The sequence below is a fragment of the Canis lupus genome, chromosome 23 (assembly GCF_048164855.1).
Source record: "Canis lupus baileyi chromosome 23, mCanLup2.hap1, whole genome shotgun sequence".
Lineage (NCBI taxonomy): Eukaryota > Metazoa > Chordata > Mammalia > Carnivora > Canidae > Canis > Canis lupus.
In genome coordinates, this window is record NC_132860.1 from 44,442,212 (window position 1) to 44,466,131 (window position 23,920).

Here is a 23,920-nt window from a genome sequence, read left to right on the forward strand (position 1 = left end):
TTTGTCAAGAGACAGCAAATGGTTTTTTGAAATTCAAAAGGAACCCGAATGGAGGGATTGGGATCCATGTTAAGTTGATAGCCATGATAAGTAGCAAATTCATGTTTATGTTATGAATGTGGAGTGCAAAGAAAAGATTTTAAGAATTAGATGTCGATCAACTGGGTTTTGAGAAGAATGCTGTTCTTAAAATTGATGCAGAAGTACTTTCCAAATACAAATTCAAGTGCTTAAAAATATTATTTAAGGTATCAATAGAAAAAATTGTGTGTGTGTGTGTGTGTGTGTGTGTGTACAGGTCTATATGCATATATTCTTTCCTGTTCTTTAAAATCAGAGATATGAGACAGAGCTTCTATCATCAATTATTCTTGGAATTTAGTGAAAAAAGAAAAGAATTTGGAACCAGGCACCGGGTTCCCTCTGCCTTCCCCCACTTGGGTGGTGTTTCCTTCTCCGGCAAAGTAGTGCTAAGGACCCGGTGTGCTGTGTGGGGAGGACAGGTACAGTTGCTGCCGTAGTGATAACCTGAGTGGCTGTGCACCCCGCAGTGCACTTGAAACGCCGCCCCCCAAGCTGTTCTGAGGTGAAAGACGCCTTGGTGAGGAGAGAGGCAATTCTCTGCCCCAAGTCTATTTTAGTTTTTATACCATTTCAAATATGGGGGAGAGGGAAGAGGGTCGGGGGGATTTAAGGAAGTTGGATGTCAGGGCGCCTCGCTGGCTCTCAGTAGAGCCCGCAACGTTTGATCCCTGGGTGGTGAGTTCGAGCCCCACAGCGGGCGTAGGAAAGACCCTTTAATAGAAAACAAAGAAAAGAAAAAAAGAAAGGAAAGGAAAGGAAGAAAAGAAAAAAGAAAGAAAAGGAAAGAAAAGACGAAAGGAAAGGAAAGGAAAGAAAAAAGAAAAAAGAAAAAAGAAAAAAGGAAAGGAAGGAAAGGAAAAAGGAAAGGAAAAAGGAAAGGAAAAAGGAAAGGAAAAAGGAAAGGAAAAAGGAAAGGAAAGGAAAGGAAAGGAAAGGAAAGGAAAGGAAAGGAAAGGAAAAAGGAAAGGAAAGGAGAGGAAAGGGGAAAGGAGAGGAGAGGAAAGGGGAAAGGAGGGGAGGGGAGGAGAGGAGAGGAGAGGAAAGGGGAAAGGAGGGGAGGGGAAAGGAAAGGAAAGGAAAGGAAAGGAAAGGAAAGGAAAGGAAAGGAAAGGAAAGGAAAGGAAAGGAAAGGAAAAAGGAAAGGAAAGGAAAGGAGAGGAAAGGGGAAAGGAGGGGAGGGGAGGGGAAAGGGGAAAGGAGGGGAGGGGAGGGGAGGGGAGGAGAGGAGAGGGGAGGGGAGGGGAGGGGAGAGGAGAGGAGAGGAAAGGAAAGGAAAGGAAAAGGAAAGGAACCGTGGCAGAGACCCCGTGCCCGCTCCCCTCCCCGCCCGCCCCGGGTGGTCCAGGGGCGAGGACCGAGGCAGCGGTGTCGGGAGGGCCTCGCCGAGCACCCAGCGGCGGGTCCCGGGGGCGCGACCCGAGCCCCGCACGGCCGCCGCCGCCAGCCCTGCCCCCGCCCCGGGCGGCCCCGAGTTCGGCCGCGTCCCCGTGGCAACCAGGGCGGCTCTGCGGGCGGGCGGCTCCGGGACCCGGAGGCCCTAACGGCCGGGGCGGGCGGGCGGGCGCTGGCGGCGGGAGCGCGGGGGGCCCTGGGCGCGGCGGCGGGGGGGGGCGGCTCGGGCCTCCCGGGGAGCGCGGCGCGGCGCAGGTGAGCCCCCGGCCTGGGCACGGGCTCGGCGCGGCCCGCGGGGGCGGGGGCGGGGGCGGGGGCGGGGGCGACCCGGGGCCGGGCGGGGACCTCGCTTCCCGGTGCCTCGTTGCGCTGGCGCCCAAGTGAGCGGTGGGGAACCGGCGCAGTGAGATTAGCCTCGGTGCGTCCGTCCCGCCGGGCTGTGGTTCCGACGCCGCGGTCCTCGCCTCGCTGCTCCCCGAGCCTCTGGTCCTCGGTCTGGGAGGGCCGGAGCCCGCAGTCTCCCTCCTCCTCCTCCCTCTCGGAGGCTGTTTCGTTGACTTTGATGTAGTGACTCGGGAGTTGAAGTTCTCTTCGATCCTTCCATGTCATTTTTTAATTAACACTTTGTGGCTGGATAAACGTGTTCCTCCTTCCTCTTTCTTGAAGGCAGGTACCAACATCCAGGTAAGCAGGTGCCCACAGAGCCATCGCAGAATTGTAAGATTTATATTTTTATAAACACTCTTAGCCTGTCTGTCCTAAATCTCATAGTATATTCGTTCTAACAAAACCCGGGAAGGGCCAAAGAAGGAGTTGACTCAAATACAAGGCAAACTTTTAGCAGACAAGAAAGTTTGAGAACATTTAGCTGTAACTCCCCTACCATAGGAATTCGGTTTTACTTATCTCGTGTGATGAGCACTTTGCAAAGTACCTGGCACCAGGGTGTTGTTCAGGAAATAGTGAATGACTGCTCATTTCAGCCAATACCATGGATTTCGACTCATAGCTAAACCAGTGTCCTAAATGCGTGGGGGAATTTTTTTTAAAGGCCCTAATTTTCTACATTTTGTAGCACCAAAAGCTGCTACACTTGGAGAAGCTCACACTACATGGTTTGCTGAGAGCAGAATTTTCTTGTTTTATAGGTTAATAAGTGTAAGTGTTTTAATGATCTAGATCATTTTTCCCCTAATAGATTAAAAATCAAGAAACAAACCAGATACAGCAATTTCTTGACATGGAGAACCAAGCCCATAATACAATGGGGTAAGTGCTGATTGAAAATTTTCTGTTTATTAAGTGGGCCCTTAACTATCCCCAAAACTCCCAGATGATACACAAATTTTGAAATTGAGCATTAATATGAAGGATGTATCAATTACTTTTGGTGAGGAAGATGGGGGGAGATTCAAGTGATTCTAATTAAGAACCTATGATATGAATCTTTCCAATTTTGACTATGGGTCAGTACCCAAAAATCATTATTTTCCAACTTTTAGGGAGTTTTTTTTTTTTGGTGTTTTAGGATGGTGGGTGCCCATACAGGCCTCCTGTGCTCTTGAGAGGAGCTCCCCTCAGTTTGCTCCTTTCTTGCTACATTGAGCGTTCCAGTCATGCCTCTTACATTTGCCCTTAAGGCTGAATTCAACACTTAAACACAGCCTCAGAACAGATTTGGCTCCCACAGAATCTTAACTACAGAGAACAAATGGACGGTCACCAGGGGACGAGTGAGTGATGGAATGGGTGAAATGCGTGATGGAGATTAACGAGTACACTTATCATGATGAGCACTGGGAGATGTATAGAATTGTTGAATCACTATATTGTACACCTGAAACTAATATAACACTGTATGTTAACTCTACTGGAATTCAAATTTAATAACTTAATAAAGTTAAAAGAAAAAGATTTGGCTCCTCAAACAACAATAAGAACTGGATATGTTACCAAAGTCTTCACCATTTGTAAAAAAATTAAACTCCCTTTTACAAATATCTGTCCCTACCCCAACTGGGGTTAGGGGGCAGGTGAGGGGCAAGGGGTAGTGAGTAGGGACAGTGGGTAGGAGTGGTGCTGTAGTGCCTAATCTTGACTATGACTGATTTGCACTCATCAAACCACTCCAAGTGTCTCCCTTTCAGTTATTCTGCTCAGACCATGACTTTGACATCAGGCTAAAGGAAAGCATCATAAATTTGGGTAAGAATAAGGTTGGTTTTGTAAATCTTGCTGCATACTCCTCCTTACAATATCTCAGCTAGGTATTGTTCTCTGTACAACCAAGAAAATCGAGTGTATTATAGTCTAAGGTCTTGTGACAAAGAGACCCCCAAATGATGACCCCAGTGGTTTAAATAAGAGTGAAGTTTATTTCTGTTTCATGAACAAGTTTTAGGATAAGCAGACCAGGACTGGGAGGGCAGCTCCGCTGCCTCTACATGATTTTTGTGTCTGGATCCAAAGTGAAGGCTTCAGCTTTTACCACCGTGCTCCTGCCAGAGGGAAGGGGGAAGGGCAAGAGGAGAGAGAATTTGGTTCTTTTTTGGAGAATGTGCCCTAGAAATAGCAGGACTCACTTCTAGTCATTTCCTACCGGCCAAGAAAGAAGGTTTGGGACCTGTGCTCTCTAACTGAGCAGCTCTGTGGCCAGCTAAAGCCTAGGCAATAAAAGAAAGAAGAATGGATATTGGCAGACAGTTAGCAGCCTCTGCCATGTTTCTGAGCTCAGAAAGATAGAAAGAAAGAGAAATAAAGTGGCAGCTTGCCCCAGAATATACAGCTGGTTAGTGGAAAGGTAGGATTTGAATTCAGATACGTGTAACTCTAATCCCTGAAGCTTTGCTCCACTGGAAATGAGTGGTAGTGAGATGTGGGTGCAGAATCAGGTTGGGATCCAGGATTGAGCAGGTGTTAGGTCCCTAATATGATGGTAGCAGTAGGGTCTGAGATGCAGATTGAAGGTCTTGGCCTTAAGGTTTGGTACCAGGAACCCCTTCACTCCTGCGAATCTGAGGCTGCGGAGACTGCTGTTTGTCTTCATTCATTCTTTTGGGGGAAAAGTGTAGACTATTGAATGCATGACAAGCACAACACTAAGTCTCTTGGTTTATACAAAGATCATTAAGAAACAGATCTTAAAGAACTTAGAATTTAGTAGGGAGCCATAGAGCTTGTCTGGGTACAATGTAACTACAAACCAGAAGTGAATGAGAATCACTAGAGATTTCCATGAGGAACCACCCTCCTCATCCCAGCAGACATGGGACCAGACATTGTCTACCATGGTCTACAAAGCGTGGAGAGCCACTTTGACTTTGCTTCTGTCCTGCATCCTTTTGAGATATGTGTAAAAATCTAGATCATAAAGACAGTAAAACTTCATTGGGGGTGTGTTACAGAGCCTATCTAACCATGTCACCTACATACACAGTAGTATTTTGTGGCACATCTTCATCTAACAGATATTTATCTAGAGTCTACCATATGCTGCTAATGGTCTAAGCACCTGGAAGAGAGCAGTGTTCAAAACAGGCCACTCCTCCAGGGGTTGGTGGGAAATACTAACATGTTTCATATGGTCATATGAAGGAAAACAAAGCAGGCTAAGGATGGGAGGATGAATGGGGTGATCAAACATGGGTTCCTGGTAAGATGGCGTTTGAGCAGGGATTATTTTGAGCAAAGAGAATCCCAGATAGTAGGAACAGAAAGTGCAAGGGTGTAAGGAGGGAGCTTTTAGACAGAATGTTCATTGGGTCAATCATTATTCTCTGGCACGTGGTTTACCATAGGGTTTGCTTTTAATTTTAAATCCATGATTTCCCGCAATTATAGGTGTTTGTATCTGTGCCATTAATCAACCTAAACTCCTTCTAATCAAAACAGCTGTATTTGAGTTTGTCCTTTTCATTTGTTTTTAGAGTGTGTGCCCAGAACATAAATAATAACAGAATGAACAAATGGTCTATTTGTCCTGGCCTAGTTAAGAGAACAGTGTCTAGATTTTGCTTTGTTTGTTTCCTTCTTGATTTCTACTCTTACTAGTATGGCCTCTTAGGATTTATTTTACTTATCTTGTTCTACTGATTTTTGAATTGAAAAATCTGGTTTAGTTGTTTTTATGATTTCTGTATTTTATGATTTCTTCAAGCATTTAAAGCTTAAGTTTCTCCTGAGCACAGCTCTGCTGTGGGCCACAGTATTAGAGATTTCACACATATAGGTTAATGTGTTTTGTTGTTGCTGAAATTCTCCTTTGCCTGATAGTCATTCATATTGCCATTTCTGCTGTCTTTTTAGCTTACTATAGTCTGTATTGTCCTTTTCATCCCCTTTGTAATGGAAGAAACTCAGTCTTTTCTTTTCTGTGTAGGGAGAAACCCAGTTCTTCTCTCTATGCCTTTCTTCCCTGTGTGCCTTTATCTTCACAGAGAATACTTCATTTCTGATGCTTTGGTCATCAAATATGTGGCATTTTTTCCCCACCAAGCAATTGTCTGTAACACCAGCTGGGTATCCTACAATTTAACACAATTTTGACACCGTCTACCTGGAGATTGCACAAGATCACACAGGTAAAGGGCTCAGGCTGCTTCTTCTACCACTTCAGATGCCAGTAGCAAGCCCGAGTTGCCACCTGTGCTTCTGACCCACCAGATCCCCACCTTGGGTTCAATTAATTTGCTAGAGCAGCTCACAGAACTGAGGGAAACACATTTACCAGGATAAAGGCTACAGATGAACAACCAGTTGGAAGAGAGGCATAGGTCAAGGTGTGTGGGAGGGGGTCTTTGGTCTTTGGCTTCCATACCCTTGCCAGGTGTGCCACCCTCCCAGCACTTCTTGTATTACCAACCCAGAAGCTCTCTGAACTGAGTATTTTGGGATTTTTATGGCAGCTTCATGATATAGGCATAAGGGATCATTACCTCCATTGGGAGCCCTTCTGCCTTCTCAAGAGAAGAGAAGGTAGGGCTGAAAATTCCAAGCTTCCAATCATGGCTGGTCTTTGCAGTGACCAGCCTTTATCTAGGAGCCCACCCAGGAATTGCCTCATTAGAACAAAAGGCACTCCTATTGCCTGGGAAATTATAAAGGTTTCAGGAGCCCTGTGCCAGGAATCAGGCTCAAAGACCAAATGTTAGAGCGGAAGATGCTCCTGGTGCTTTTATCATTTAGGAAATGGCAAGGGTTTTAGGAGCTCTGTGCCAGGAATTAGGGGCAGAGACCAATATATATATTTTCTAGTATCTCACACTCTTGTTTTGAAAATTTTTATATCATATCATGTCTCTTGTAAAGAATATATGGTTAGATTTTAAAATATACCTCAATTGGAGAGTCTTTGCCATTAAAAGGAGGATTTATGATCATTAATATACTAATGTTTGACCCATTTTGATTTCCCCAAATTTACCAGTCTGATCTAGTTTCCTTTTTCCTCATTTTCCCTTAGAAGTTTTACATACTATTTTATAAATTGTCAATGAACATTTTTTACAAACATTTTAAATCTGGACTTCTCTTTTGGCATCTTGAATTTTAACTAAATCTTTGACTTCCCTCAACCTTTTCCCTCTGTTAAAACTTAACCTTTGGTAGTTCCTGTGCTTCCCCAGTCTCTTTTTCAGCTCCAAGAAATAATCTGGATTTCTAATTCCTGGTCACTCTTAATTCAGAGTATTAATTATTACATATGGGATACAGTTAATTATTATTGCATTCTTCTATTATTTTAGAATCCTTTTTTAACAGCTATAAGTTTGCATTATTACTATAGTTATATGCAAAATCTACCCTGTTCTTAATTTAAGAAACTTTTGAATTCATTTAATTTGACTAAAGTACTTCCTTAGATCTTTCCATACAAATGAACATGGGTGAAGGGTGCCTGGGGGGCTCAATTGGTTAAGTGTCTGACTCTTGATTTTGGTTCAGGTCCTGATCTCGGAGTTGTGGAATCAAGCCTCATGTCGGGCTCCACACTCAGCAGGGAGTCTGCTTGAGATTCTCTTTCCCTCTCCCTCTGCCCTTTCCCCTGTGCATGCAGGTATCTCTCTCTCTCTCTCTTTCTCTCCCCCCAAATCAATACATCTTTTTTTAAAGAATGAACATGAGTGATATACTTCTTAACTTGTTACATGTCCAAATGTCTTATTTATACTCTTGCACAGGAACTCTGCGACATTACTCTCATTGTCTTGAAGTGTTGAATGTTGCAGAAGGAAGGTCTAATGCCAGTGTCATTCTTTCTTGTTCAGATTTGTTCTTCCTTCCCCTTCCTTCCTTTTTCTTTCTTTTTATGTGTATGTGTCTGAAAGTTTATAGGATTTATTTTTATCCTTAGAATTTACACATTTACCAATATGACTTTCTAGTTATGGATCCTTTTGCAATAATCCTTCACAGCATTTGGTGAACACTTGTACACTGAAGATTCAAATCTCTTCAACTCAATGACGTTTTCTTATACTTCTTTGCTTAATAATTCTCCACTCTCTTGTTTCATTCCCATCTCTTAGAAGGATCATATTTTTTTCTTTTTCTCTCCTAATTTTCATTATTGTACTTTTTGCTTTATGTCCTGGAGGAATTTCTTGAGTTTTCTCACTTTTATTTCAGCACTGATTACAATTGTTTTTACTGCTTCTCCCCCAGGAGTTAGTACTGGCAACCATGTTTTTATTTCCAAGAACGTCTTTTTCGTATGTCTATTTTGATGTTACTTTTACATAGGATAAGCTAGTTTTGTTTTATCAATGCAATTTACCCTTGGCTTTTATTAAAAATACAAATAAGAGGTGTTTGAAATGATCTCTTATATCAACTCCTTTACAATTAGTTGTTCTAGGGGCGTGTGGGTCTGGTGGTGTTCTCTACCTCCTTCAATTTGTGCCTCTCCCTGGACCCCCAACAGCTGCTTCACCACCAGTCCTTTTTCCTGGCTTCTGCTGCTCAAAACAAGAAATCAATTCGGTCTTCTGAAGAAATTTGTCCACCAGCTACAGTGCAGCTGCAGCTCCCTGTGGGCTCAGCATAGCTACCAGCCAGGAAGTTACACAGTCTAGTGTATTGAAGATTACTAAAACTTATATTTAGTAAACTTACCTCTGAAGGTCATTTCCTTCTCTTTTTTTTTGAGATTTATTTATTTATTTGAGAGAGAGCACACGCACAGGAAAGAGAGCACTTACATGCATGCACTCCTGAGCATTCACTTGGAGAGATGAAGAGGGAGGCGGGCAAGTGGACTCCCTGCTGAGCACAGAGCCCAGCAAGGGGCTCCATGCGGACTATGTGTGAGGGGCTGGATCAGAGGGTTAACTGTCAGAATAAGAATTACACAGATGCATTGAGCAATCCTGAGGTCAATGAAATACATATATAGAATCCCAAAATGTATGAATTCCAGAGTATTGCTTTTAAAAAAATGTTTTTTCCTTGTATAGGTGGATTCACCTATAATGGATTACTTCTTTAAAATATTTTCTAACTAAAAAAGAACATTTTTCCAGATCTTTCTTTACTTAGTTACACATGTATGTAGTTTAAAAAGTCATTTGGTTCCTGATGGCTGCTATCAAAAAACACCAATCTCCTGTTCCCTCTCCAGTTTTCCATGCCCCAGAGACAATTCTTTTGGCTGATTCTTCTGGCATTTATCTCCATATTTCTAAATAACATGCTTATCTTGCTGCTACTTGATTTTTCCATTTTAGGCATTATCTATTGACATCCACAGTGGTTAATTTTCCTGCCTCCACCACCTCATCCCCACCATACACACAGTCTCACACATATACAGCCTCACATACACAGTCACACTCACACAGACGCACAGAGTCATACTTCCCATTCTTCCATCCTCTCGATACACCATAACTTTGACTTAATCAATGTTATGTTTACGTTGTTATGACTTTATAAATGCTTTTCACTTCTGAGTGAGTGAAAAAGACAGCATATAGTGATGACTCTTCCTCTCCTATAAATAAAACATTCTGTTTTCTCCTGTTATTAAATGTTAATAACTCTAGTATCTTAACTATATTTTTTTGAAGTTTTCTTCTTCATAATTTCCTTCAAAAAATGTCTTCCTGTTTGTTTTTTACCTAGTTGTGTGAACTGCTTTTCTCAAATGTCTGTGATCCCTAACCACTCACTCCTGTGTAAGATGGCAGAGTCAAAGCTGCCAGGAAACTCCAATGTGTTCACAGGCAGTGCCTGTTGACAGGGAGGTTCACTGCATGTCATCAGGCTAGTCTTGTCCAGTCTCTGTTGAGACAGGCTAATCAGATTCTAGAGAACACTCTTCTAAATTCTCCTGCTTAGAGGGTGTAAGTTGCCTGTCAGCATTTACCCTATACCTAGTTGGGTTGCTTCTTGGCTTTCTCTACTGCTAACCACTATTATCTTTGTCCTTGTAGGTTAAAAATATCTCTTTGCTTTATTTTAATAGGATTTGGGAAGGAAAAGTGTTTATAGGATTTGGGAAGGAAAAATGTTTATGTCCATCCTTCTTCAACCAAAAGTCTCATTTTTATCTACTAAATCATTTACTGTACTTTTGATTCTGTGACTTCTATCATTGATCTTGTTCATGGAATCTTATCATATCCTTCCTAAAAATCTGCTGCATGATCTGCCAATTTTTAAAAATCTGCCATGAAAGTCAAATTTTCACAGGACCAAGACAGATGGATAATAAAGCATAACTTCTCACATCTAATTCAGAAAAATCCTTTAAAGCAGTACTATACGTGTGCATCTTTCTAAACCTAAGTGTTCCTTCCCTTTGAGATATATTAATTCATAATTACAACTTTACTTCCCAGTTTCTTAGTTTAATACAATTTTAATTATAATTTGTAAAAACATCTAATATAAGTCAATATATTGGTAATTTAATAAATTGTAGTTATATATTATTTTTTGAAGATTTTGTTTATTAATTCGAGAGAAAGAGAGAGAGCATAAGTATAAGGAGTTGTAGAGGGAGAGGGAGAAGCAGGTTCCACACTGAGCAGGGAGCCTGATGTGGGGCTCTAACCCAAGACCTTGGGATCATGACCTGAGCTGAAGGCAGACACTTAACTGACTGAGCCACCAAGACACCCCGAAATCGTAATAATCTATTGTTTTCGTACATTGACAATTCTTTTTTTTTAATTTGGTTGATTCTCTTGCCTTCTGAATGGCCCAGTCTATACCCTCATTATTCTCCCTCCACTCTTTATTCCCACCCAGGCATATTCCTTTTCAGAGTAATCAAATTTGGTAAGTTGTAGTTTCTAGTTTCCCTGAAGAAGAAACAAAGTGAAATAGACCTGGGGTAAAATCCTGATATTTTACTTTGACAGTAGATGCTGAAATGTTAACACAACGCTTAGTGATTATAGGAATTCACTGAGTGATTTTAAAAGGAAGGGATGGGGGAGAGAAGAATGGAGGGAAGAAGGGAGGGTGTGGGGAAGGAAAGAAAGGAAGGGGAAGATTCCTTGAGAGACTAATTAAGCTGCTACCATATTTAGGCAAAGATTAAAAATGCCACCATGTAGGATACATTCATATGTACTTTTTACAGGACAATGTTTATGAAAGATTAATTGCAGTAAAGTTACTTTAAAAAAGAAAAAGCAATGGTATGTGTAAACCCAGGCATGTACATCACGGGCTAGGCACACTGACCATGTAAAATGGGAAGTGCCTAGAGGGCTTTGAGCAATGCAGTGACATCCTTTGACTTAGTGTTTTAAAAGGCTTATTCCAGTTGCTATGTGGAGAATAGACCACAGCAAGGTGAGAGCAGGAGGGATAGACAAGCTTAGCTGTTGCAGTAATTCAGGTGGGAGATGACAGTGATTTAGATAAGCTTGGTAGAGGTAGAAATAGTGACAGAAAAGCTGACAATATTTAGAAATCGTGAGTTGGATGTGTGGTATGCAAAAAGGACATGGGCAAAGGATTATCCAAAAGCTTTTCACCCACCATTTGGAAGGATAAGTTGTTATTTATTAAAATAAGGAAGGCCAGAGAAAATGCAAGCTTGGTTTGAGAAGCCTATTTCACATCCAACTGAAGATGTCAAATAATTAGCTGTCTATACAAGTCTCCATGTATCTTTCTACTCCCCTCAGTGGGGGGCTTTTTTATTTGTGGTCACCTTATGGTTACAAGATGGCTAACCACCGCAATCATTACATCTGCTTTCCAGAATGGGAGCAGAGGAAGGGCGATGGGTAAAACCAAAAGAGCACATGCCAAAACTTTATTGTGGCTTCTTACAGAGGCCAAAGCCTTGAAACAAGGATTTGGATGCAAGTAGTTTTTTGGGAGATGAGAAAATGTGGTATATTAGTTTCCTGTTACTGCCATATAACAAGCCTGGTGGCTTAAAACAACCAAATCATAAGCACATGCACAGTTCTGGAGTCCAGAAGTCCAAAATCAGTATCACTGGGTCAAAGTCAAGGTATCCAGAGGGTTACATTCTCTCCAGATACTCTGGGGAAGAATCTATTCCTTGCTTCCAGATTCTGGTGGCTGCCAGCATTCCTTGGCTTATGGCCACATCTCTCTGACATTTATTTATTTATTTATTTATTTATTTATTTATTTATTTACTTGAGAGAGAGTGAATCCACATGAGCAGGGGGAAGGTCAGAGGGAGAGGGAGAAGCAGGCTCCCTGCTTAGAGAGCTCTACATGGGGCTCAATCCTAGGACCCTGAGATCATGACCTGAGCAGAAGGCAGATGCTTAACCAACTGAGCCACCCAGGTACCTCTCCTCTCTCTCTGACCTTTAAAGCCAACATCTTCATATCTGTCTCTGGTTCATCTCCATATCCCTTCTCCTGTATGTCAAATCTCCCTCTGCCTCTTTCTTAGCATGCACCCAGATAACCTAGGATAATCTCCCCATCTCAAGATCTTTAACTTATGCAAATACCTTTCTTCTAAATAAAGTAGCATTTATTTATTCCAGAGGTTCAAATGTGTACAGGGGCTGTTTTTTGGCCTATCACTTATGGGAAGAGGCAAGTAACGTAAGGAAGGGCAAGTTATGAAACCAGCTATCACTGAGGGTGACTGGAACAAAAGCCTAATGGGGAAACTCTGGAACCCAGTATAAAGCACAGCCCTCAGAGTTATCCCATCCAAGGAGCAAGGATTTACACACCAGTAACTGACAGTCACTGGTTGAAGATTGAAGATTGCTCCTGGGAGGGCTTCAATTTCCTGTTACTTCTGGCCTGTCACACAGGTAGCAAGAAATGAAAGTTCTGTCCACTAGGAATCAGGCCAAGTGCCCCCAAGTGGTAAGTGAGGGATGTATGGGACGCCAAAAGCAAGTGCTCTAGCTCCCTTTTAAATATCTTCACGGCAACTTCTGCTTCCCTTTCACAGGCCGGATTTTGTTCCATGGCCATGCCTAGGTCCAGGAGAGACTGCCAAATGTAGTTGTGTTTTTAGCTGGACACATTTCCACTTTGAGTAATATTGGAGATCTATTATGGAAGAAAGGAAGGGTGATGTTAGGTTGGCAGCTAGCTGCATAGGAGACAAGAATGGAATCAGACAAGTGATAAGGATGACTCAGACCAAAGTTTTATTACTGGACATGGTGAGAAATGATCAGAATTTAAGAATATATATTGGAGGCAGTGCCAATAGACCTGTTGTTCTGGTTTCTCTCTGTTGAGAGAAACACAAATCGCAGATCATGAGGGTTTTTATCATGAGCAACTGTAGCACTGGTGCCAATTAAACAGATAAAGTGGACTGGAGTGGGAGCAGGTCTGTGGCGCAGGGAGTCAAGGGCTGTGTTTTGAATATGTGAAGTTTGAGATGCCTAAAGGTGTCCTGTGGGAAAGTCGATGTTAAATGGTAGGTAGTTGGATATAGAAGACTGGAGCTCAGAACTCAGGCACTAGATATTTGGAAGTTATCAGAACAAGCTGGCAAAAGAAGGTTCATTTCCAACATTCAGGAAACAGTGTATTATCTATTTTCCTATTATTAGACAGATTTTGTCAATGTTTACCTAATTACTGCTAATTCTTTGCTGTTAGGATCCAGTGAAATAGCTGGCTCTAGTTTTAAATAGAAAAAGGGTAAAATGGCTATTCTCATTTGTACTAACACTGCAGTCTTTCATGTAATAGACCTTTTAGCAAGAGGGAATTTTAATTGTCCTCTTAGAGATTGCCTTATAGGACCCAACCCAAAGCATATGTAGTATATTACTAATTATCCCATGGTTCTCTATTAATATGAAGTTTAGAGATATATGTTTATGAGTGTAGTGAATTACTTATATTTCTAGATAACAATAAAAATCACCCTGAAGAAAGGGTTGGTGCCTGCTAATATTTCACTGTCTTCTTACATCATTCAGTCTGTGAACCAAGATGTTACTCAGAAGAGGAATGGTCATTATAGAAAAGTTTTGAGAAAAAGTTTATCTGTAATATAGATATTTAAAAGATCTTCCATTCTTTTTAGAACATAAAAATGTGAGATTTTAAACTTGTATGTACCTAGAATTCTAATAAAAATATTGATATAGGAACTTGGAAGCTATCACATTGCGTTTTATTTCTATAAATGTCTTTCTTTTATAATTATGATGAAGGCTCTAGAATAAGGCTTGGATAATTTCATGTAAGCATCTTTTTGGGAATGGTGGGATTTATACCTCCTCCACATCCCAACATTAAGATTATTACAGATGAGGGAGCAGAATGGACTGAGTATGAGCCACCATCTCAAATATGCAGTAAAAATAGGCATTATAATGCTGCTAAGTCAGCATACACTAATGATGACAGTAAATAGCATTTTTTTGGGCAACAAGAAAAGTGCTTAAGAAAAGTTATTTTTAGTTATAATTTGGTAACTAATTTTGAATAAGGGCAACCATGAAATTACGACTGAGGCATCATAAAGTATTAAGCCTTTCACTTTACTGTCTTAGAGGGAACAGTCAACTATAGAGCAGGCCAACATCACAGACATGTCTATGAAAGTGGGTTCTGGGACTTCTGGGGTCTCTCCCATTGGATCTATTTAGGTTTCTGGTGTGGTGCAGGATTTGATATACAGAATAGGGTCTATGAGCCTCTACTGAAAAGTTAAATTCTATTGGTTTAGCTAAATATGTGGTAATGTAACTAAGACAAATAATATGTTGCTACATTTTAGAATGGGTTTCATTAAAATATTTTGGAAAGTTAAGACCTAATATGATGGCTCATGTTGCCCATCACGTTTTGGAACACATTTTCTTAGACTATTCCATGTTGCATGATATAGCCTCCTCTTTCTCTTCTGCCTATGATGACTTTCTCTATGATAACTTCCATATTTGTTTTTCAAACCCCCTCTTCTTTCTGTCAAGCTCAAGATCCATTTCTATTTGATATCTTATGTCCCAAAATGAACTCACCTTGGTTTTATTTTTTTTTAACAGACCTTTTTATCCATTTCTATTTTCCAGATTGATGATGGGTAGACTGCCCCTACATCCCACTTGGCCCAGAACAATCACTGGTTTCATCTTTGCCCTGGCAAAGATTACGTTAATAAATGTAACATTATAAATTATATTAGAAATTAATATATTGATATACATAAGTTAATATAAATTATCATTAGTGCCCCTTTCGCTTTCAAAATTGTCCTGGTTTGGATAATTGATCATATAGTTGCCATAGCCATCTGTCTGATGAAGGTCTGCCCTTCTAAGAATCAGCATGCAATCCCATATATGAAAGAACTTTGGATATGTGTGTTACTCCAGCCTTTTTTCACTCTGAATGAGTCTCCACATTCCATGTCCCTGTCCTCCTCCACACATTGGCACTACTACCTCCATTTATATCATCAGCTTTTTTTTTTTGCTCTCTTCATCTTTAAGTTTTATATCCTTATATTTTGACTCTAGGCTCCTCAGATCAATATATCACCTGAAAGTCTCAGTGAGCCCCTTCTTTTTGGTTTAAGATCTCTGTCCTCGCCCCACAATCCTTCTCTTGTGAATTGGCTCCCGATAATAAACCCAGCAATCAGGGCCAGGGCTTGTATGTCTTAAGGAGTGTATCAGATACAATCCACCCTGTCCCTAAAGTTGGAAGACTTAGAGGATTTTTTTCTTTTTTAGTGCCTCAACGTTTCTAAAATTGGAGTAATAAGACCTATTTTACAGGATGTTGTAAGGATCCATGAGAGGAAGAACAGGAATGTAATTAGCATAGTGGCAGCCTGGCATTTAACTAAAAGAAGAAATGAAAATATAAATAACGTTAGTACCCAGCTTTGTAAGAAAGCTAAACTAGCCTTTTGTATTTCATTTTAAGGTTCATTAGCTTGAGGAGCATATACTGATGCTGTGGAGACCAACTGCTCTTAATTATCTTGGAAAAACTGAAGGAGGGAAAATATACCAGATTAGATCATTGAATTTCAAAAAGGAATATTAAATTTGGCAGAAAGCTGAGTTTGATGTAAACCTGAGTTTGGCTAAGTCTTTGGGAAGACTCTGGAAGGGATTATGGGTGGGTTTGTGAGCATCCGGGGAGGAAGCAGTGGCCCTGGACTCAGCACAGACGTGCCTCCATGGCTGTGCACTAGATCAGCCTTGGCTCACAGGGCTGATATGCAGGTACATCAGGAAGTGTATAGATAGGATCTTCTTTGGGCTTTGCCATAATATTTTACAGGGCTTTTCATGACATTTTTAAAAAATTTTTTATTTATTTATGATAGTCACAGAGAGAGAGAGAGAGAGAGAGAGGCAGAGACACAGGCAGAGGGAGAAGCAGGCTCCACGCACGGGAGCCCGATGTGGGATTCGATCCCGGGTCTCCAGGATTGTGCCCTGGGCCAAAGGCAGGCGCCAAACCGCTGCGCCACCCAGGGATCCCCTTTTCATGACATTTTTATGGCGGGGCCGGGGGACGGTGGAGAGGAAAGATCGTAAGTTTAATTCAGTGGATTAGAAACTGATTATAAGAAAAGAAGCAACCACCAGATCCCTGTCACCCTTGGGCTTGGTAGTGGAATGCCACAGAGCTCTGTCCTCCATCCTGTCTTGCATGATATTTTACAGTCACTTGGGGTAAAAAAACATATTTATCTGTGAAACAAGTAATGCTTATCAGATCTGCAGCTGACAGAAAACTGAGAGGTATGGCAGGATCCCAAAACAAAAGCTCCTTGAGGAAGGCTTCTGTGGTAACCCACCCTGTCCAAGTTTGTATTCCTTACCCCTCCCTTCCTCGAAAAGCTGCCTGGGTTCATCAGCCTCGTATTATACCTGCCTTGCAAGTGTCTCTGCGTACAGGTCTCTGTCTGTTTTCCTAGCTCTACAAAAGGGGAACAGCCAGTGAATGACTGCTTCATGCTGAGAGGCTGCAATGATCACACTGAAATTTAATAAGGATAAATATAGGGCACCTGGGTGGCTCAGTGGTTGAGCGTCTGCCTTTGGCTCAGGTTGTGATGCCAGGGTCGTGGGATCGAGTCTGCATCAGGCTCCCCGCAGGGAGCCTGCTTCTCCCTCTCCCTCTGCCTGTGCCTCTGCCTCTCTCTGTATCTCTCATGAATAAAATAAGTCACATCTTTAAAAAAAAATAAGGATAAATATATTTATTGGAGCAGTCCCCCTACCCCCAGTGAAATAAGTGCAAGACATTGGCTTTGTAGCATGCATGGAATAGGTTCTTAGACAAGAATAAACTCACCTTGAAATGCTATTGTATCACTGCTTTGCCTTCCCCTTCCCAAATTCAAAGCTAAGGTGATCTTCATCTGCTCGAATAAAAATATCTAAAACAAAGGATGTGAGAGTCCCTGTCGAAACTGATTAGACTGTACCTGGGGTAATATGTTCCAGTTCTGAATGGTACATTTCAAGGAGGAAATCAAACAGGAACTTGTTCAATGGAGAGCCACCAGGATTCTGAAGGGTCTGAAAGTCTTTCCATAGTCATTCACTTTTTCATTAATTCAATAAATGGTAAGTTAAGTATCTAGTATTTTCCAGGCAGTATACTCAGCAGTGAGTGGTAGAGAAAAAAGAAATCTCTACAGGCAATTGAAGAAAATAAAGATACTTGTGGAAATAAACAAAGACCACCCAAATGAGAACAAATGAAGCCTATTTATTCAAAGCTTGCTATATAGTAAAGGAGTCGCAACCATCATCCGTACTTGGATGGGAAAGGCTTACAGTGAACAAAAGAGAAGGTTTCAGATCTGTTTTCATCGGATGGAGGCTATTACGGGGATCCTATGTGATTAGTTTGGGGAGTGTATTTTGGCTTTTTCTTAGTTGCAAGTGGAGGCAAAAATTAAGGAAGTTGTCAGTCACTGATTGAACCTGACCATTCTAGGACTATTGCTATAGAGGTTGTGGGTAAGGGTCTGTTATCATATGTTCTGGCCATTGTCTGCTTGAATGTTCATTATCTACTATTGAACAATGAGAAAACTTGGAAGAATCTGAAAGTACTGGTAACTACATTTGACATGTCAATAACTATATGCAAGTACTTCAAGGTGTACTCTGTTGAAAAGGCATTTGTTCTGCATGGTCCCAGTGGATCAAACTAGAGCCAGTGGATGAAAAGACTCTTCAGAGTAAAAGAACTTTTAAAAAACTCATTGCTTTCTAGATACAATCTCAGACAGTGGTTGCCTGGGAAAAAGAGAAATTCATACCTCGGCTGGGTGACCTCCTGGTACTGATATTGCCAAACAGATCACAAGCCTTAGCATGCACCAGAATCACTTGCCATCTTTGTTAGCGATGCAGAATCTTGGGCTCCGTTCTAGACCTGCTGAATCTGATCAGTGGGGCATCATAGAGGATTCTCTTATGAAACATTTGTGAGAGATATGCAAACACTGGATGGGTAATTGGACAAGATGACTTGTAAAAGCCCTTCCACCCTGAGTCTAAATACCCTAATTTTTGCATGGCATAGTCATAATCAGAAAAGAAACCATTCACTCATTTATTTAACAATATTGATTGAGTAGCTTCCATTATGTCACACTCTACTTTCAGCCTATATTTTAATTCCATTATAGTATGGTGCATTCCTACATGCCAAAGAGATAGTGATGAAAAGATCTCATTTGTTCATTTTTCAGAAATTTATTGAGCATCTGCTATGTGCTGGAGCACTGTGCTGAGCTCCAGTGAGATGGTGATGAAAAAGACCAACATAGTCCATTTTCTTTCACAGCTTACAATAGCAGGAAAGAACAGAATGTTTTTATAGTAAAGGTGATACATGTTGTTATGAAAAAGAAAATGATGTGAAAACAATTCTTTTTGTTCTGCTGTTTTTCTCCACATCGTAACTCCAATTAAAATTTGATCAATTTATTTATAGAGGAATTAGTACTTCCTTTCCTCAGGTTTGTTTTGGGTTTTAAGTAAAAATGGAGAGCCTTTGTGCCTTAGTCCAGAAATGCTAGAAGTCATTAGAATGGCACTTTGTTTTTAAAAGCTTTCTGATGTCAAAACTGGTGAGTTCACTGTTGAATAAACCGATCAAAGCGACATTCTTCATTCAGGTTGACTGGGCATTTTAGAAAGCCCTGGAAACTCCGAGTTCTTTGGGTTCTAATACCTGTTTCTAATTCTATTTCAATGGAGCTAATTTATATTTATATTTTTCTTTTTTTTAAGATTTATTTATTTATTTATTTATTCATGATAGACACAGAGATTGAGAGAGAGGCAGAGACACAGGAGGAGGGAGAAGCGGGCTCCATGCCGGGAGCCCGACGTGGGACTCGATCCCGGGACTCCAGGATCACGCCCTGGGCCAAACCCAGGCGCCAAACCCCTGAGCCACCCAGGGATCCCCTAATTTATATTTTTCAAGCAAGTCCTTACTTAAACATCATGTCTTTTGCTGTGTGATACACAGCAAGGAGCTGAAGATGGGAAGCAGCTGCCTAGGATCTTGATCTAGCTCTTTCAACTGATTACTGTGTGACCTTGACCCCTCTGGGCCATAGGTTTTTCAGAACGCTAAATGATCCTTAATTACCTCTAAAATTCTGATTTGGTGAAACTAAATGGAGAACATATGTCTTACCTGCTTTTCCCTCCCCATGTTCCTCCCACCTACACAAATATATTAGAAGCCCCATCACCACCATTGAATGGATACTGAAATAACTTGCCTTCTAATCTGGACATGTGTGTGTTCTTTAGGCTGAAATCTGAGGCATCAAATCTGCCTGCGTATCCATTCTGAATAACTGGATTTATGCCAGTTCCCTATGGAATGTATCAGCTTCCTTGAAGGAGAACCCTGCCCTAGAAGCACCCAGCTCTCTATCATCTCACAACTAGCACCTCAGAAAATCTAGCTTTTACCAAGGGCTTTGTTTCAAATATAAATAGACTCTCTGAGATCCAAGATATTACCCCTTATCTGACTGAGTATCCCTATTATCTAAAGAGTTACATTACTCTGCCCCCACTTGCCTGATCAGATTCTTTCCAAGGGGACACCAGCCAGATCACACCAAGTTCCCCTCCTGGAGGAGTAGCACTGTAGCCCAGTGAGTACCCTTGACTCTGGTCTTACCTAGCCTGGGGTTGCTCTTCTATCCCTGATAGGCATGACTGAAGTCCCAGTTTATGTGCCATCAAACTTACTCAAGTTATGATAGACATAGGTACATGTATATTTACATGGAAGAGCATTGAATCATCTTTCATAATTTGAATTTTCCATAGAATCAGCCCACTTGAACAATGTTAATTAATTTTTTTTTTTTTTTTTTTTAGCTAGCTAGCTTTATTGTGACCTTGTTTCTCACATAACCCCCACATGTGTTTTCATTTTAGGACTTCCTTGTCTATTGTTCCAAAGTTTATACTTTGAAATAATTTATCAGATATTTATTACAATGTTGTCAAGGCTTATAAAATATTGGGATGCCTGGCCCAGTTGGAACAGCATGGGACTCTTGATCTCGGGGTTATAAATTCAAGCCCTACGTTGGGTGTAGAGATTATTTAAATAAATATATTTTTAAGAAAGTTCAAAAATAAAAAGGACTTTCTAAGTCAAAACCTTTGCCTCTGGAAGACCCGTGTGCTACCACATACACTAAGAAGAGAATAGAAGTGGTGTAACCAGTGTATTGCATTATATTATGACAGCAGCTATGCTTTAGGAAATGTCATTTAAAAATTTTTAATGTATATTCACTGTTTACTCTGAAATTAGCTTTTGGTTTTAGTTTAAATTTTAACCTCTAACTTTCTTCCTCTTTAAACAATTGAACAATTTGAGGAAATAATGATCAAGGTATTCAGAGCAATGGAATCATCTTTCTTATCCTTACATTTTACTCCTTTAAAATGTGTTTTACTTTTCAAACATTGCCAGAGCTTCTCCTTGTGAGGCCGAACTTCAGGAATTAATGGAACAAATTGACATCATGGTAAGCAACAAAAAATTGGATTGGGAAAGGAAAATGCGGGCTTTGGAGACACGATTAGATCTTCGGGATCAAGAGTTGGCAAATGCACAGACTTGTTTGGATCAGAAAGGTCAAGAGGTACTGAATATACATGTTAATTCAGACAGAAACCATATTTATTCTGTTGGAATATGTTTTTCATTACGTATGCTTTTTGTCAGGCATCAGCAGTAGCATTTATTGCTTGGAATTCTGTCATAGTGTGTTAAACATGTTCTATCAAATAAATGAGGATCAGAGCCTAAACCCATAAAAATTTGCTGATGCAAACACAACATGTCAGTGCCATCTAGAAAAGTAAGCATTCAGTATGTATGTGAAACGAATATTGTTTGCAAGCAAAGATGTCAGTGGTTTTGTAGCCGTAGAAACAAAGTAGTTGTCCAAACTGTGTCTTTGGAAATGGCCAAGTTCAAGAGCCTCTTTTAATCCCTTAGAAGAATATTTCCTGAAAGAAGTGAAATGTCAAGACATGATTTCAGGACAAGGGAGAAAAGAGTTTGGTGAAGGGGGTGTATGTATATATCTGGGCACCTTCTTAAGAGAAGTGTCCTCAGCCCCTAAAAAGTTTGCTTACAACCATGGTGGTGATTGTAGAATGTATAAGTGCTCTCAGGCTTCCAGAGGAGTTCAGGAAAACCATATCTTTACCTAATCACAGACTTCTGTGTCTGTGAATTTTTCTTCAGGGCAAGGTCTAAGAGAAGTGTTTACATTAAAACATCATCAGTCAGCCTGTTCATCAGCCATTCCTTTACCTTTATTGGCCTCTCAATAGAACTTAGTTTTTGACATAGTTAATGGAGTTATTGTTTGGCATAGTTGACTTAGTTATTGGCATCTGGCTTCCTTCCATAGGAGAGGTGGGCTAATCAGACTTGGAATATGCCAGGGACTATTTTCTGACTTCCATATTTGTGACAACACAGATGTGTACACAGGTGCTTTACCTGCTTTTTAAAGCAAATTCTGTAAGCCAAACCCCTAAGAACTCCTCTGAGACATTATTCTTTTCTTTTTAAAATGTTCTTCTAAAAAGGTAGCAGTTATTCCATAGTGCCACCAAAGCAGAGCTCCCATTGAAGGCAGTGGCATCAAAAATAAAAGCCGAAGTGTATCTGTAGAGGCTGTGCCTGAATAATGATGACATAGCCCCCTGAAAAGATAATGCAAAGTAAATTCTAAACTTTAGTTTAGAATGTGATGGTGATATGGATCTTTCGTCAAACATCCATACCATACTGTCCTAATGTGTACCCAGTGGAATAATGCTAGCAATGTGTGGCTTTGTGACTTTAATTATTAATAGCTATTTTAAGAACTGCAGTACAAATATTTATTCTTGTTTTGGTACAGCAGTTTTATTTCAATTGTGCTCTTCCTTTGCATATTTTCTGATTTTGTCAGGCAAAAGTTGAGAAAAATACAAATTAAATTTTATTCTTGCTGCAGGTGGGGTTACTTAGACAGAAGTTGGATAGTCTGGAAAAATGTAACTTGGCAATGACGCGAAATTATGAAGGACAACTACAAACCTTAAAAGCTCAAGTAAGGAAACTTATTATAATGTAATCTCATTTGTTAATTTAATACATTTTGATATATGTTTTTAAATATAAATTGTATCAAATTTATAGACTTATAAATTGTATTTTATTAAAATGGATTATTTTTAATACAAGTAAAGTTCTTGTATTTTAACTTAGGGTTATATGTTTGACCCTGTCTTTCACTGTTTTATTAGATTGTTTCTTTTCTTAGACCATCAACTCTTTATCCCTTTAACTGTTAGCAGAGTGCAAGACTATTGCCTATTTATCAAGTGATTTGTTGATTAATTACATGATAATAATTAGCTATATGAGCAACAAAAATAACTTTGGTATTACGAAATAGATAATTGAAAAGATAAAACTGGTCTTTATTACTTTGATACTGGTAGGGCTGTTTCATAAATGACAGATATTCTGAATAGGGATACTGAATTCTTTCTTATTTATTTCTGTATCTCCCCACTGTGCTGGCAAGCCAAAAGTCTTCTCTACCTTACCTCAAATAATACATAGGGCAATCATCATCTGTGCTTCTCAGATCTGGTGGATGCTATGTCCTTGCTTAACTTTGTAAATGAATCGATGGGAAACAGTTTGTGAAATTTTTGAAGTGCGAAGATTTCATAAGTGGTGATACAATTAAAGAGCCTCTAAAGTAGTGAATTCTTTCTTAAGTACCTTTTTAGGGAGGTTATCAGCCATTAAGATTGGAATATGAAACATTTGATGCCACTTAATAAATGTAATCTTAAAAGACTCTTAAATTTAGACATTTTGCCTGCAATTCAAATAGCTGCCACTAGATGGTAGCTTGAATTATGAAACTAAATTGTTTTTCCTGTGCCTAAGCGTTTAATGCTTAAGTCAATCAACTTTTTTTTCTGTAATTATAAAGCTCTAAAACAGCAACATATATATTAAATCACTATATTATTCAGTACAGAGATACCACGATCTGGAATAAGTTTGAAAAAAATACAGAAATTGAGATACAAGTGAGGTGCCATCTCAAAATTATATTTCATTAGTTCTTATCACTGCTTACCAGATCTTTAATCTCTGGGTTTTTTTCACATCTACTGTTAGAAAGTTGTGAGACTTGTTTACAGGTGCTGAGCGGTCACATAATATATGAATCCTTGCCATTTGATACTCTGCAGCTCTATTTTATTACTTGTCAGCTGCCTAACCAACAAATATCCTTATGGCAATTTCACAAAAATGTGTTCTGTGGAACACTAAATTGAGAGTTTAGGAAATGCAGTTTACTTCTTCTCTGCTCCTGGACATTCACAATGCATATTAGCATATTACAGGGTGTGAAAAGTCCTGCTTTAAACAAATCCATTTGGCCTTTTTAATCTAG

General features: G+C 40.2%; 1 protein-coding gene across 14 annotated transcripts in view; it reads left to right on the forward strand.

Moving 5' to 3' along the window:
* Window positions 1-394: 394 nt before the first annotated feature.
* The window catches only part of DEUP1 (deuterosome assembly protein 1), a 124,532-nt gene continuing 101,006 nt past the window's right edge, over window positions 395-23,920 (forward strand). For 9 of the 14 annotated variants that reach the window (XR_012015845.1, XM_072795000.1, XM_072795001.1 and 6 more), the window contains exons 1-4: window positions 1,901-2,160; window positions 2,675-2,745; window positions 20,908-21,079; window positions 22,454-22,549. Coding sequence is in view for 8 of the 14 variants with exons in the window: in XM_072795000.1 (XP_072651101.1) it covers window positions 2,717-2,745; window positions 20,908-21,079; window positions 22,454-22,549 (297 nt within the window). In the remaining 6 variants the exon portion in view is untranslated. The other 5 variants (XR_012015842.1, XR_012015843.1, XR_012015839.1 and 2 more) reach the window with 5 other exon arrangements.